Consider the following 15622-nt stretch of genomic DNA (forward strand, 5'->3'; position numbering starts at 1 on the left):
CTGAGCTTTTTTTTTGTTGTTGTTGTTGTTGTTCTTACTCCCCAGAGTTGATCAGTGCTGAAACAGCAGCAGATGCACTCTTGTTTCTAAGGCTTAGACTGTAAGTGAAAGTGGAAATGTTAACCTTTGAACCAAAACTTCTTTTTGACTATGTAGACATAGTCTGTAATGGAGAGGTGCATAAATGTAGCAGATCTGGAGCAGTACCACTTTTTTTTCTTTGCTTCTACCTTGGACTAGTAAAACAATAGCTTTCTCTGTCTCAGCAAATAGAGAAGTGGAGCTAAGCCCTCTTCCCTTATATGTGGAGGGAGTTACCTGAAGAGCAGCTAGATCTTAATGGTGGTACTTGGACCACAAGGTGATGGTCCACTTACTGAACTTATATGGATGCATAGCCTACCTCCTCTGTGTGTGACTCGAGCAGTTTTGCTGTTGGAACAGAATTTCAGTTTTTAAATATAATAATCATTTTTTTGCTGCTTCACTGGTTTGTCACTGCCTTGGGTGTTCTGGTTCAGGTTTTTTAAGGGCAGTGACATTTAAAACTCAGATTCTAATGAAAGACTTCAGGTTCAAGAAATGCTTATAGAGTTCATGCAGATGTAAGGACAGGACCCTACAAAGGGAAACTGCTGTGCCATATGAATAATTTCTTTGACATGTAAACAATTTTCTGTCACTCTTTTTCTGTTAGTCAACATTTTTGCTATCAATTATTTACTGTCGTAATATGCTAGCATCATGTTAGGTAGGATGGGAGTGGATGAAGGTCATAAACAACTAGCACATTTCATACCGATGCTATTTGAAAGATGGGAGCTAATAACTACCTAGGGTAAGGTAGCAGTGACTTAGTTTGAATGTTTGGATACCTGAAGATAGAATAAATACAAACTAGTTCTTAAAATATCTTATTAACTATAATGCCCAGGTACAATGTTTTGTGTTGTGTTTCCTCCCCATCCCCCATTTTTTTTTTCCTTCTGATTGTTTCTTTTTTGTTGTTGTTGGTTTTTTTAACTTAGTTCTCTAGACTTAGGCAGTCCCACCCAACAAGTGACACTACTCACAGTGTATAAAGCTAAATATGTGCTCAAACAATACAATTGAGGCATAAATGTGTGGTGTACAATTTACAGTGGTTTTCTTAATATTTCACATTGTATGTCTTTCTAAATAGCACAAATTAAAGTGCTATATTAAAAAAATTGGTCTCTTTCCGAGAACCCGATATTGCTCTACCTTTAACATGGCTGAGTTGTGGAATAAATTTACACTGGAAGTAGAAACATTTGCCTACTGCAAAGTGAGCAGAGTAATTACTGGAAGTATGCAATGTAGTATTAGGTTTGGGATTAGATTCTGACTCAACCATGTTGTAAAATACATTGAATTCCAGAATTCAGTTATGATGAAGGCAGAAAACGGCTGACTGTTGATAAAATAAACGAAAGTGTTGCAGTTCAAAGTTGGGGAATGAGGGTTTTTTTTCTTATTGATACAAGAAAATGGAAATGCTTTTTGTTTGGGATAATTCTGTTTGTCTGTTGAGGTGCTGGTTTTTTTGTTGGGTTTTTTTAATATGCATAAAACCCCAGAAGTTTATTTTCAACACCTGATTTATAACTAAACAAAAAATCCTGATATTTCCTCCAACCCTTGCTAGGAAATGTGGGAATTGCTCACTCTTTCATTTTCTATAAGTATTATAATGAACCACCACAATAGTAGGCAAGGGAATATGAGGGGTATGCTTAGCTGTTATTCATCTGATGCTCAAATAGATGACAGTGTTTACTATAGTTGTGGGAAGACTTAATTTAAATTGTACTAGGATAAGACTCTTTTTTGGAGACCAAAGCTCAGTAATGTCAATCTTCCAAGTGGTTATTCTAGAAAATACTAAATTGTATTGTCTTTAATTCTAAATATATGCTTAAATGCCATCCTGTGCTGTTGTGCTGGTCTACTGGAAAAAAACCTCCACCATGCTCCCAAAAAATGTATTCCTTATGGTTTTGTCCTTAGAATAAACAATACATGTTCGTGTTATTTTCATACCAATGTCAGTAGCAAGGTTTAAGATAGGGCTATTGATCTCATTATTTATTTTTATTTTTATTTATTTTAAGACGCAGATGTTAAGGACTCAAAACATATGTGGCAGCATTTCAGAAACACCACTTCAGAACAAATCTGAATGGTGACAGGGGTAAGATTTTCAGATTGCTCAGCATCCCTGACAGTTTTCATTGTCAGGGATTTTATAGTTTTCTCAGTGATCATTAGTATGAAATGATGCCTTTGAGTACGAGGCTCCGTATTTTCTGCTTAAACCTTCTTCTGTATTTATATTCAGATTTCAGTTTTGTTTCCCCTCCATGCAGTTTTCAGTACTAGTGAACCCAATGACACCAAATTGCAATTGAGTTTCACAGCTGTGTGTGAGATTTCTAGCTGATTTCATTTTTACACTGGGAAGATTGGAGTCAGAAGACATAAATGTTGAGGGGCTTGGGAAAATCTATGAGGCAATGAGTGTTCAAGGCATTTTCAGCAAACCACTGAAGCAAATTTAACTACAGCTTTAAGGTCACCAAAAACTGAAAGATATAGAAAATAATGAAGGGGTTTGGTCCCTGATCAGCTGTTCTTCCTTCCATAGATGTTAAAATAGAGCACCTCGACAGCTGATTATCACATGACCTCTCCTAATAGATTTATTCTCCCAGTGTTGCTTTCAGCTCTTTCATTGTTGTCATGATATAAATAAATCTCCAAGAATTGTGCACACCAGTAACCATACAAATATATGGCTCTTAAGCATCATACAGGTGGCTAGGCTTATTTGGCATCTAATTTTCGAAAAATGGTTCTTCTAATTATGTCTCTTTAATAACCTTGAATTCACTTGTCTTTCATGTCATATACTTTTAGGTCTGTTGGAGAATCATAGAATGTTATTTGGTTGGAAGGGGCCTTAAAGATCACCTAGTTCCAATCCCCCTGCCGTGGGCAGTGACACCTACTAGACCACATAGATCCCTATCCAACCTGGGAACACTTCCAAGGGTGGGGCAACCACAGCTTCTCTGCACAATCTGTTCCAGTGCCTTAGCACCTTCAACCTATATCTACCCTCTTTCAGCCTAAAGCCATTCCCCCTTCTCCTGTCATTACATGCCCTTGTAAAAAGTCCCTCTCCAGATTTCCTGTAGGTCCCCTTTAGGCACTGGAAGCTGCTCTAAGGTCTCCCCAGAGCTTTCTCTTCTCCAGGCTGACCAAGCCCATCTCTCCCAGCCTGTCTTCATGGGAGAGATGCTCCAGCCCTCTGGCATCTTTGTGGCCCTGCTCTGGATTTGCTTCAAGAGGTCCAAGTCCTTGATATGCTTGGAGCCCTTGAACTGCACACAGTATTCCAAGTGGAGTCTCACGAAAGCAGAGTAGAGAGGCAGGAACACCTCCTTCCACCTGCTGGTCACGCTTCTTTTGATGCAGCCCAGGATACGGTTGGCTTTCTTGGCTGCGAGTGCACACTGAAGCTGGCTCATGTTCAGTTTCTCATTGACCAATACCCCCAGGTCCTTCTCCTCAGGGCTATTCTCAATCCATTCTCTGTCTAGCCTGTATCTGTGATTGGGATTGCCCCGACCCAGGTGTAGGACCTTGCACTTGGCCTTGTTAATCTTCATGAGGTTGGCATTGGCCCACCTCTCAAATATGTCAAGGTCCTTCTAGATGGCATCCCTTCCCTCCAGCATGTCGACAGCACCACATAGCTTGGTGTCTTTGACAAACTTGCTGCAGGCGCACTCAACCCCACTGTCCATGTCACCAATAAAATGTTAAATAGTAGAACATATAATGTAGTGCTGCTCTTACCTCCTATTGCATGATTCAGATTGCAATAAGAGCAGCACAAATGGTGCACTGGCTCTCATAGTTTCTCTCCCCTCATTTCTTTCCAAATAATCTGCATTGCTCTTTGCACTGCTAAGGCCATGAACTAGAATTCACTGTATTTTCTGGCAGGTGGAGCTTTTACTTGGTCATATTCCAGGGCTGTGTAAAGCAAAACAAGCTCTCTAGTACCGTTGCAGTAAGATTTTGATTGACTGGCTGTACAGCATAATAGTAAGCCATGGTAGATTTCTCCTCCAACTTGTGCATTTGCTAGCAGCACGGCAATATGGTGACTCAGTGGGATTTGGGACAAGCAGCATTATTTACACTGATGACAACATGCTACTTCCCTGGTAAATGTCATATGGTGCGAATTTGGCAGGCTATCTAATGTCCTCCCAGAAGAGCAGACTGTTTTCTGCGGAAGGAATGGTAAGGACAAAAACTGCTATGGTAGAGTTTAGTAGGAAAATATTACTAGATTACCACACAAACAATTTTCACATTGCTGCTAAACATTGAGTAATGCCAGACTTTCGGTAGCTTTAAGCCTTCCGATTTTTGCATGAATTTTTGTTCGAATTAGTTGAGATCTCTCAGTTTAAGAAACCTATGCTTTCATACAGCACATCACTGACCCTCCTGTGTATTATCATGGAAAGCTCTAATCTTAGTCTTGCAAAATCAACATTGAAGCATACAGATTTTTATTTACTGTTTCCTTTTCATTTCATTATAGTAACACCTCTGTTATATGCTTAATTATTCTAGTAAACAATTAAAATTGTTCAGTGTAGTTATTAAACTGCTTTGTGGTACCCTACCCTTTTCAGGTTTGGTTGGCTGTGGAGTTTTTTGGTTGGTTGGTTGGTTGTGTTTTCCTTTCTTTCTTTTTTTTTTTTCTTCCCAGGGAAGTTAAGTATCCAAAATGGTGATTAGGCACCTAAAAAGCGTGATTACTAGATTTTCCTGGGTAGGCATGTACAGAACAGAATTGCTGCTTCCAAAGTGTTTGCCACACATCTTAGGTGGAAAAATACTTAACGCTGTTTCATCTGAATGGCCATCATGGCTATTAGATATAGCCTCCCACAAACCCTATGGGATAGTCTGAGCAGGCTTGAGTCCTGACCCTTCTGTCTTGTACAATTGTATTAGTAACCAGAGTACTAGGTAGTCTGTGGGACGTTAAGTTCCTGTTGAAGCTGCTCTTGTTAAATAATTTATATGGGGACAGTGAGGAGAGGAATGGATTTTGGAGCTGGCTTGTCTATGTGTGCACTGCAGTGGGAGGGAGAGATTGAAATGGGTAGATTGCAGCATCTATGACAAGGAATGAGGACCACTTGTTGTAGAATATCCAGTAGCCTGGTGGGAAAGTGCGTAAGATGTGGAAGGCCTCTTTTGATACCCCTGTGACAGTCAGGGCAGATTTCAGAAGAGGTCTCCTATCACCAAACCAATGTTCCCATCCTGGTCACTGACAAAGTCTTTTTGTGTCTTTCTAAAGTGTGACTTAGCTATCTAGGTTCAAGAAAAAGCTCAGAGCTGAAAGTGCTGGGTACAGTTGGATGGCTCCTTCTGCAAAGGCATGTAATTTAGGCTGTGATCCTACCCAGGACATGTGTCTCCAGCTTTGACAGCTGCATGCTGAATGTTGAAGCATCAGTTCTCTTTCACTAAGACTGGTACCAGATGGTGGTGTTGTGACTTGTAAATTCTGCTGTGAATTTATCCTGAGAAAATAGAAGTTACTGCTTTAAATATTGTACTGCCTCTGTCCCAGAGAGAGATAGCACTAGTGATTATCCTGTGTTAAAAATCTGCTAAGGACCTAGAAAATCTATTGACTTGCAGCAATGAACTCTCCTTTTAAGTAAACAAATGGTGCAAACGCAGCCTTTGGACCTTGCACAATGTTGCTGTGAAGGTCTGTTGCAGGATGAGACTGGTGTAGGTCATCAGAACCATCTGTATATCCAATCTCAGGACTGGTGAACTATTTTTCAAAGAGTGCTGTGGAGGATTAGAAGAATGCCTCGAAATTATATTGCAGATACATGGTTCTAGTTTTAATGTGTACCTGCTTATCAGCAGTTGATGATGGCTGAGCTTCCTAGTGGCCAGAAAGCTTATGAAGGGGATTTTCAGTGCTAAGTGTTACTGTCTGTTAGCTTAGGCAGTAGGAACCACTTATTTTGAATTGCATCCCAACAGGATGTATCCATCATAAAAACTATGAAGCAATTTAAAATTGCAGAGACTGATTTAAAGCTGTTATGCTGAACACTAACAGGCTATAGAAAGATGCTCTTGAGTGCTACAGGGCTGTACCAACACAAGAATTTCTCACAGCTTGCAGTGTTCACTGTGCTTACGTTCTTAAATTACAGTCCTAAGGATGAAGTTACCTGATGCCTGATAATCGCTTTTATCATTGCTGCATTCTCCCCAGGACTTGGCGTGTGACTTTTAAACAATGCTACTTGTTTGTTTTACAGATTCCAGGTTGGCCTTATCATAGGGAATACGCACTGTGGTTGTTGCCAGCTCTCTGTTCTGTAACAAGATGACTGACTTTGTAAATTCAGTATTGTATATTGCTGTGCTGATGATCCCCTTCCCATGAATCTCAGCTCAGCTGCTGCACGCTACTTCAGTTCATGCTAAATTTGCAATCTTGACTTCATTGAAGTGCAAAATTGGCTTGCTTGTCAAAAACTGGTAATACATACAAAACAATCCAGTTCTTTATTTTTTTTTTCTCAAGTCAAGGCTCATATAGGCTTATAGAAAGTTTCAGAATTTCCACATTATGTGAGCAGCTGTTTATAGTGTGCAAACCTTGTTAAATACTGAAAAGTTTAGATTGAATCATATTTGTGCATCACTTTAGTGCAGTAGTAAACAGCTGTATCTATCAAAGTTGAGCTTAAATGGAAAAGCATATGACCTATAAATTGATTTTTGGCAATAGATTAATTGTAGGGGCTTTTCTGTTCTGTACATTTTGTCACAGAAGTTGACCATCAGACTTGCTTCACAAATCTGCCACAGTATTTGACAATAAATCATGTAGATTTATCCTGAAGTATGCTAACATCATTGTTCATTGTATTATTCATGGTCAGTTGCACATGGTCAATTGCAAAAGTGAACCCATTTATCAAGGGAAGGCTACATCATTAATTACTATATCTTACACATGCCTGCAAAGAATTTGGTTTAGTTATCCTATCTGCATGCCAAATAAAGTGGACATTCTGCTCTGGGACTAGCAAAAGGGCATCGTTCATCATGACTTTTAAATTAGGAGAATTTGTACTGAATGTATATTTCCCTATTTCAGTTCTTCTAAAGCTAAAACCCATGCAAAAATTAACAATGATCTCTATGCCTTGTAATACAGTAAATATTTCAAAAGCTATTTTGTATAGGGCGTGCTGTATGATGGAATTTATCTGACAGAATTTGAACCTCCTATCTTATGCCCCCCTCTGCCTCCGTAGTAAAGTGTGCACAGGATGAGAGCTTTCTAAATGTCTTGTACTCACTTTTGAGTTTTGTTTTGTTCTGGTTTTGTTTTTAGTTAGATGGACTAATGAAATATTAATTTGGATAGAAAGAAGGAAAGATTATCAATCTCTTCTGAAAAAGACTGGAGCCTGCATTTCTCTATGTTTGGTCAATTCATTGGCTTTCTTAGTGCAGTCACCTACCTACCTCTGGCATATTGTACCTTTTAATGTCCCCAAACCTTGGTGATAAATGTTTGAGATCCCATGGAGGCTGAAACTTAACTTTCACTGTTGCAAATTTTGGCTGTTAAAAATCAATTAGGAGATCCGTGCTGTACATTCTTGACATTAATATATCCCAGCCAACCACAGAGCTTATCTGATGATGTCCTACAATTAAAGCAAAAAATATATTCTTAAATTATTATCAGAGCTCTTGAGAACTTTGTCTGTGCATGGACAGGAATTGTGCCATCAGATTGCCCAGGATTTTGAAACCTTTATCCATAGTATTTCTGCCAGTTAAGGTTCAGAGGCTGAAGTCTCCTAACTGAATGAATAGCAAGGTTTCCACTTGAAGGAGGGTAGAGCAAAGAAAAGTACTTGCAGCTTCTGGTTTCGTACGGTTGTGAAGTGTGGAGTTGGTTGGACCAAGTCAGAATGATAGATATTTCAAAGGAAGGGTGAGGCGTCATTTACGTAAGCAGCAAGTTGTTGTATTTATAGAAGGCAATCTTTACCAAATATATTAAGGCTGGCATTGCATGCTGGAATATGCTGCATTTTACGGTAGCTTCCAGGCTCCCATTTTGCATTCCTGAGCTACACCATTCTAAATGTCTCCCAAAAATCTCACTGAAATGCCTCCAGAAAATCAGATTCTTTCTCAGTCTAGAGTGAGAATGTAAAAAACATGGACTCAGTACTTCCTGTGGAGTCCCATCTGGACTAGCACAGCAGCTCTCTGTCGGCTCAGAATAATTAAATGGTTTCCTGACTTGTACTCAGAAAAGAATCTTTAGTTGGATAATCTCTTCATTTCTTGGGTTGCACTATAATTTGACTTCCACTTGATTTTAATGTTTTATTTCTTGGTTTTGTGCTTATGGCGGGTTGATGCTGGCTGGATGCCAGGAGCCCACCAAAGCCACTCTGTCACTCCCCTCCTCAGTTGGACAGGGGAGAGAAAATATACTGAAAAGCTTATGAGTCAAGATAAGTACAGAGCGAGATCAGTCACCAATTACCATCATGGGCAAAACAGTCTCAACTTGGGGAAATTAGTTTAATTTATTACAAATCAAATCAGAGCAGGGCAGTGAGACAAATAAAAGCAAATCTTAAAACACCTTCCCCCACCCCTCCCTTCTTCCCAGGCTTAACTTTACTCCTGAATTCTCTATCTCCTACCTGCCAGCAATGCAGGGGGATGGGGAATGGGGCTGTTCAGTTCATCACACATTATCTTGTCCTCCTCAGGAGGAGGACTCCTTACATTCTTTCCCTGCTCCAGCATGGGATCCCTCCCACGGGGTGCAGTCCTTTAGCAACAGACTGCTCCAGCGTGGGTCCTCTGTGGTGTTGCAAGTCCTGCAGCAAATCTGTGCCAGTGTGGGCTTCTGATAAGGTTACAGCTTTCTTTGGGTATCCCCTTGCTCTGGCATAGGGTTCTGATGGGCTGCAGGTGGGTTTCTGCTCCACCATGGACCTCCATGGCTGCAGGGGCACAGCCTGACTCACCATGGTCTGCACCACGGGTTGCATCTGCTCCAGTGCCTGCAGCACCTCCTCCCCTCCTGCACTGACCTTGGTGTCTGCAGAGCTGTTTCTCTCACACATTCTCACTCCTCTACCTGACTGAAATTGCTCTTGTGCAGTAATTTTTTCCCCATTTTAAATACATTATCCCAGAGGTACTGCCACTGTCGCTGATGGGCACAGCTTTGGCCAGCAGTGCGTCTGTCTTGTAGCCAGCTGGCATTGGCTCTATTGGACACAGGGGAAGCTTCTAGAAGCTTCTCACAGAAGCCACCCCTGTACCCCCCTGCTACCAAAACTTTGCCACACAAACCCAATACAGTGCCTCCAAACTAAAAGCTACTGATAGACAGTAGGTTTGTGTTTCTTGCTGTTTTAAAAAGCCTAAGTAAAATAATTCTGTGAGGCTGCAAGTGCTTTACATATGTATATAATTTTGTTGGTCGGATTGCCATTATCACAATAACCTTTTACTAGGGGTATGCAGCATTGCTGAAATGCTTGTGGAATGTTTTACTTATTACAAACAATGTTATGTTTTGCAATGTACTGTTGAACCTGATGTTTGCTAATATCAATAGAATTTGGTTTATTAAGGCTTGGTCGTGGAATCAGACTTGTTTAATATTTTTTGTTAGTGACCTTGGCACTGATCTTCAGATGATGTAGAATTGTGCAATAGCATTAATACAGAGAAGGAATAGACTAATGTAGGAAGAAATTAGTTATCTTTATAACAGAGGAATAGAGGAATATATAGGGATTGTATGAATACAACCACCGACAAAAATTCTTGCTAGAAACTTTTCCACTGGACAAACCTAAAAAGGGAGACCCCTGAAGGCAGAGAGTGAGCTGTTGTCATGATATAGGCTTGAATAAGGCAAGAGCAAGAAAAGGCTATATGAGGGAAGGTGGTGGGCAATGTGCTGGAGAGGCCGTCCTGGCAGTGAGGGTGCATTCTGCTCAGCGTTGACAGGGCACAGAGCTGGGTGCTCACCCTTCACAGTGGGAACAGTACAGCTGCCGTGTTAAAAAAGGAAGCAGTGAGGCAGGCTGACTGCCTCTTGTTGTGCTGCGACATGCTGATTCTGCAAAACTTACTGGGGATGGGAGTTTGAATGTGTTCCCCTTAGACAGGGCCTTGTGGAATGTGTAAGGTATTGAAACTGAATACTGACCCAGGAGATTTTCTATCTCCAATATTAAAGTTGCTCCCAGCACTGTTAGAGTGAGTATTTATGGTAAACAGGGTTACTCTAGCACTGGCCAAAGCTCCTGTCTTTCTATGCGTAATGTAGCATCTCTGTATGGAATGTGGTTTTTCCAGTGTTATATATTTCAGTATGTTTCAAGGACAAGGTTCAGTTCAAGAACACAAAACCAAGCTATGTCAATTACATTATGCAAGAAAAAAACAGGTTGCAGTGATATGTTCTCTGTAGACCACATTGGAAATAACATTTCTAATTTCCATGTTTTGAGCGCATGAAAGGTGGTTTCAAAAGAGTTAAAAAAGTAAGTACCCATATTTTTAAGGCATGTTGTGCAGTGGTATGTTGTGTTATCTCTTTGGGCTTTATGTGTACATTGTAATACTTACAAGGAAACTGGGTTTCTCTCTAATCTTAAGGTTCCTGAAATATTGGAAGCTTTGTGTATCAGTGGCAAGAAAGAGAATGCCATGTAGAGTTTTAGACAGCTATACGTTTTGACCGTTTGATGTGATATATATGTTTATGAGTGTATATATATATACAATTTTATTTTAGAATAAGCACTGTAATGGGATAGCACTAGTGGATAAAATATAGCAATAGGTCCCATTTGGGCACTTAGATGACAGCTGAAGTGGGGGGAAGAGGAAATGTTATGCAAACTTATCAATGGAAAAAAAGTTCCCACTAAAGAAATGGAGATGACTGTGATGAGAGAATGAGCATGGCTGTTACCTGTCTGTCTTACCAGTGTCTGTGGCTGATGATGCACTGAGATGATTGTTGAAAACAGGTCGCAGTACAAGTGAGCAGGAGCATTAAATTGGTGCCTCTGAGAACTGCATTCAGTTCTCTGTTCTACTCTTGGGACCACTCTTTTATGGATAGGCTTGGAGTGTCTCAAGGTGTGGTACTTTTCTGCAATGGCACTGCTACATGTCTAACGTAGGCAGGGACCAGGAGGGAAGCGAGACATGTCTTAGTTCCAGTGCAGATCTACTTTGCAACCCCTGTCCCAGCCCAAGGACTTTTGCTCACCAGGCACTGCTTGAGAACTTTATGATGGGAGAATCTCACCTGAGCAAAGCCAGTTGAACAAGGAGCTGCACATAGAAGGTAAAACTCTCCTCCTGTCAATGACTCTAGTGCCAGCTTCTCTGTAGAACGGAACTATTGTTTTGGACAGTGAACGTTAATGACTTGCACATGCTTAGCTTTGCAAGCCTTCAAGTAACGTGATAGTCTGCTAGGTGTTACCAAGTCTCTAGTAAATGCACTCCTGTTCTGATTGTGCTTTATAATTTCAATTTAGCTGTTTTGAAACCTAGTGTGGAACATCACTAGTGTGAAAGTATCCAAATTGCACACCTGTGTGTGCTTCTGCACTTCCCAAAGAATGACTCAGGCATCTCTTTCAGACAGTACAATTAGTGTTTCTTTCAGGAAATCCAGTTTCCTCTGGCATTTATTCCAGTCCTCTGCTTCTTTGGATTGCAGATGCAGAAAAATAAATAAAAGGGATTGACATACTTCTATGCAAGAAGGAAAGCTAAGTGAAACTTAAGAGGGATTCTTTGATCTATCAACCATGAGCTAGCAAGTACATCAGCCATGAACTGGCATATAGCTATGACAGCTTCAGATAAATTCAGGCCAGCAGTATTGCCAATGACTGATTTGTACTGCAATTAACAGGATTTGGGACCGCATTCTGGCCATGGTAGGAGTACTGGAGATGTCAAGTGATTTGATTTTTTTTTTTTTAAATCTTTTTTTTTTTTCATTTTTTTTTCTCAGCTCCGTCTCTCTGTTTCTTTGATCAAAGCAGCTAAGCACAACTGATGCAGCAAACAGCCCTCCCAGATTGTTACTCTTCTCACTACTCACTTCTCATGGTGTTTGTACCTTGAGTAACACCTGGGTTGTTCTCCATTACTGTTCTGGCACTTAGCTGGAGAGAATTTCTGTTGAATGAAGGAGGGAAAATAAATCATTGCCCGCTTCCTTTCCCTTTTCCTTGTGCTGTGAGCCTTGGCAGGGTTCTCTGGTAGGGGTGGGTGAAAGAAATGGGAGCCAAAGGCACAGTATTTGTGTTATAGAGTGATAATTGTGAACAGTATTATTAGAGAGGTGCAAAACATGATTTTATTTTATTTTATTTTTTATCTATAGCAAGTGGTTATTTGGTTCTCCCTGTATTTAGACTGGTACTGCTGCTATTGTGTATATGTTCCTGTCATGGTTAAAGCTGAAACCTGGAGAGTACTCTATCTGCATTATATCTTTGTCTTTTGGAAAGCAGTGAGTCTTTGCACAAAATATATTCAAGTATTATATTTAAAATATAATAAGTTTTATATAATATTTTAGGTGCAGGGCTGAAGGTTCAAAAGAGTGTTCTTCAGGTACCCTTCCAAAAGGAGATTCAAGAGATGTTAGGTTTCTTCTTAGATACAGAGAAGAATGGCAAAGCCTGAGTCCCACTCTCAGAAGTCAATAAAATATTAAAGTCTGCTAGATTTTCCATCTGTACTTATTTATCTGTCTTTCAGTTTCTCATCCAGCCTAATAAGTACTATTTGGCTTAAGTATGTATTTCAGAAGACATCCAGACTTGCCTAAAGACATCAAGTGATGGAGAATTTACCACTTTTCTTAGTTTAATTAATGGAAAGGAGTAGTTGATGAAAGACTGGTTTATTCACTAGTTCAATTACAGCTGGAGAATTTATTGCCTATGTTTGATGTGAAAAAGCACTGTCTTTATTTCTGAAAGAGCTGCAATGTGGTGACTTGGTTTTAGAAATACTTGCATTTTAATAGCACCTACTGTAGAAGACAGGCTAGAGTTCCTTATATATGGTAGTTACTTTTCTGGAGATATAAGCCATAACTAAACCATCATGGTGGTAAGTTGCCTCTAGAATGTTTTTATATCATGAGAAAATAGGTAAACATCAGAGAATTTTGTTTTGAGCATAAGCCTGAAAATAAAAAAAACTTGGACTCTGGAAATCCAAGAGTCCTTAGCTTCATGATACTGAATTTACATAGGTACCACATCACATGGAATATGATGCATCAGGTGTGTTCACCCTGGTATTCCAGCCACAGGTAAAAAGAACTCTTGTTTATCACTTTATATGCTAATAAATCTATTTTCATGAGCACGTGGTATCTTTGTGCCTTCAGGATGGAGCTACTGGTTATATTTGTATTACTCTGATAGTGCTTGATTATAAAGTTTCCATTGATTCTGTGTGTTTATTTTAAGAATGACTAGGGTTTTTTTAACTTTGCAGAGTACAGATGCCAACTCAAATGTGAGGAAAAGAACAAATGCCACAGTACAGTCCGAAGCTGATGGTAGGAGCCGAATTGACACAAGGCATAGCTCCATCCAGCCTCCCTCTGTAGCTCAGGGGTCTTCTGACATTACACCCCATTCCCTTTCTGCATCAAGTCCCAACCCTTTCACACGAATCAATGCATCAGAGACATTATCTTCTGCAAGAGCTACCCCTCCAGCTCCTCCTTCTACCCCAATTTTAACTGGATTTGTATCCCAGCATGCCACAGCTGGATCCCCTTCCATTCAGCGCCTGCTTGGATCTAGACTGGAGCAGATTCAGACCACCACTCCTAACATGTTAGGAGGATCTGCAAAGCCATCTGCTGTCACACCACCTGCTCCCCCCGCCTCTCATTCTGGCACGAGTAAGATAGACAAATATGCACGCATTTTATTTCCTGTTACCTTTGGAGCATTTAACATGGTCTACTGGGTGGTGTATCTATCCAAGGATACCATGGAAAAATCGGAAAGTCTAATGTAGTTTTGCTGCTATGTAGTAGTTCCTAAATTATACTCACATTTGATGCAGAGTTTCTTCTTTTGAAACTATTAAAAAAAGGTCAATGATTCTTATTTATAAAAGCTGTGTGCTACTTTCCCATTGTAAAGGCTGGAGTTATTGGGGATAATTAGTTGACTCCTACCAGGGTAATGGGTAACAGATTTATCTTCCTCCCTTCAGCTAGCAGTGAACCATCACTTTCTTCAGACTACCCTGGCTACACAGAACTTGCCTTTGGGAGGAACATGCACCCGAAACAAATCAAAGGTAGAGGTGCACAGCTGTGCAGTGGAACACATCTTGACTGCTAGGAATATGCATGTTGATTATTTCAGATCCCTGAGGCACCCAGCACTGCTGTCTGGACAGAGCATTGCATTCTTGGAGTGCAAGGTCCATGTCCTGAATATTTTGACAGTGCTTGATAGAAAAAGGACTTTCCCTGCTAGATTTAAATTGGCAGAATGGGGGGAAGAAAATGAACAGTGGAAAAAGAAAAGAGAGTCCAGCCTGGGAGAGTGCAACTCCAGAAAAGTTATGCAAAGGAGTTGTAGAGCTCCATATATTTTTACTAAGCATTATTTTGCATTGCAACCTGGGAAATTCTCACTCCAAAATAAGAATGAGTGAACCTTGTAAAATCTGAAATCTAATGTAATTTTCAAAATTGGAGGTTTTGGTTTGGTAAGGTAATCTTAAGTGTTGATTCTTTTTTTGACCTTGTTGACCAGCTTGAGTAGCTTTATTCCTAAATTACATCAGTTGTGGTAGATGAGGACCAGGCCCACAGTCTTCAACTTTTTATTTGAAATTTTTGTTCTATCTTTGGATGCTTTGGGGTTTAGGATCACACCCCCCTCCCTATGTTTCAATCACATTCCTCTGATTTCCTTTGAACACATATTCCTCCCCTCACTCCCCCCACCCCCCACTTCATATACATTTGTGTTACATTTTCAACACAGTTTATAAAAATGGCTTCAAAATTGAGCAAAACAAATTTTCCTGTGCTTTGATGAGTGTGGCTATGGCACATCTATGAGTGAATGAGAGACACCTTTTTTTGTGAAGGAATGCTGTGACATAAATATGAAAATAAAGGTTTTAGATGGAGCCTGAGGAATACAAAGTTTATGATCCATTTGTTTCTCTCAAACTGTGGCATAGATAAGTTCTTTTCTTAGTGGCTCAAATTGCAATATGCAGGCAGGCAACTTTTATTAAAGAATTGAATTGTTTAAACCTGATAGAAATCTTAATTAGAAACGTTCTTTTCATGAGAATGGGTGGAAGATATGCTGGGAATAAACCTGAAAATGTTTGTACAGATCCGTCTGGTTAGGCAAGTGGTTAGTGTTTCTGTGCA

The 15622-nt window shown here is 40.1% G+C and overlaps 1 protein-coding gene across 4 annotated transcripts in view; it reads left to right on the top strand.

The window, feature by feature from the left end:
• GABRA4 (gamma-aminobutyric acid type A receptor subunit alpha4) overlaps window positions 1-15180 on the top strand; it is a 39415-nt gene extending 24235 nt beyond the window's left edge. For 2 of the 4 annotated variants that reach the window (XM_061346144.1, XM_061346147.1), the window contains exons 9-10: window positions 13702-14116; window positions 14437-15180. In XM_061346144.1, coding sequence (XP_061202128.1) covers window positions 13702-14116; window positions 14437-14567 — 546 coding nt within the window. In that variant the 3' untranslated portion in view covers window positions 14568-15180. Of the gene's footprint in view, window positions 1-11896; window positions 12158-13701; window positions 14349-14436 lie in introns of those variants that run through there. The other 2 variants (XM_061346148.1, XM_061346145.1) reach the window with 2 other exon arrangements.
• The last annotated feature ends 442 nt before the right edge of the window (window positions 15181-15622 follow it).

Source organism: Neopsephotus bourkii, unplaced genomic scaffold (assembly GCF_033783945.1).
Source record: "Neopsephotus bourkii isolate Nb327-2 ecotype Australia unplaced genomic scaffold, CSIRO-AGI_Nbou_v1 NB_259, whole genome shotgun sequence".
NCBI classification, from domain to species: Eukaryota; Metazoa; Chordata; class Aves; order Psittaciformes; family Psittacidae; genus Neopsephotus; species Neopsephotus bourkii.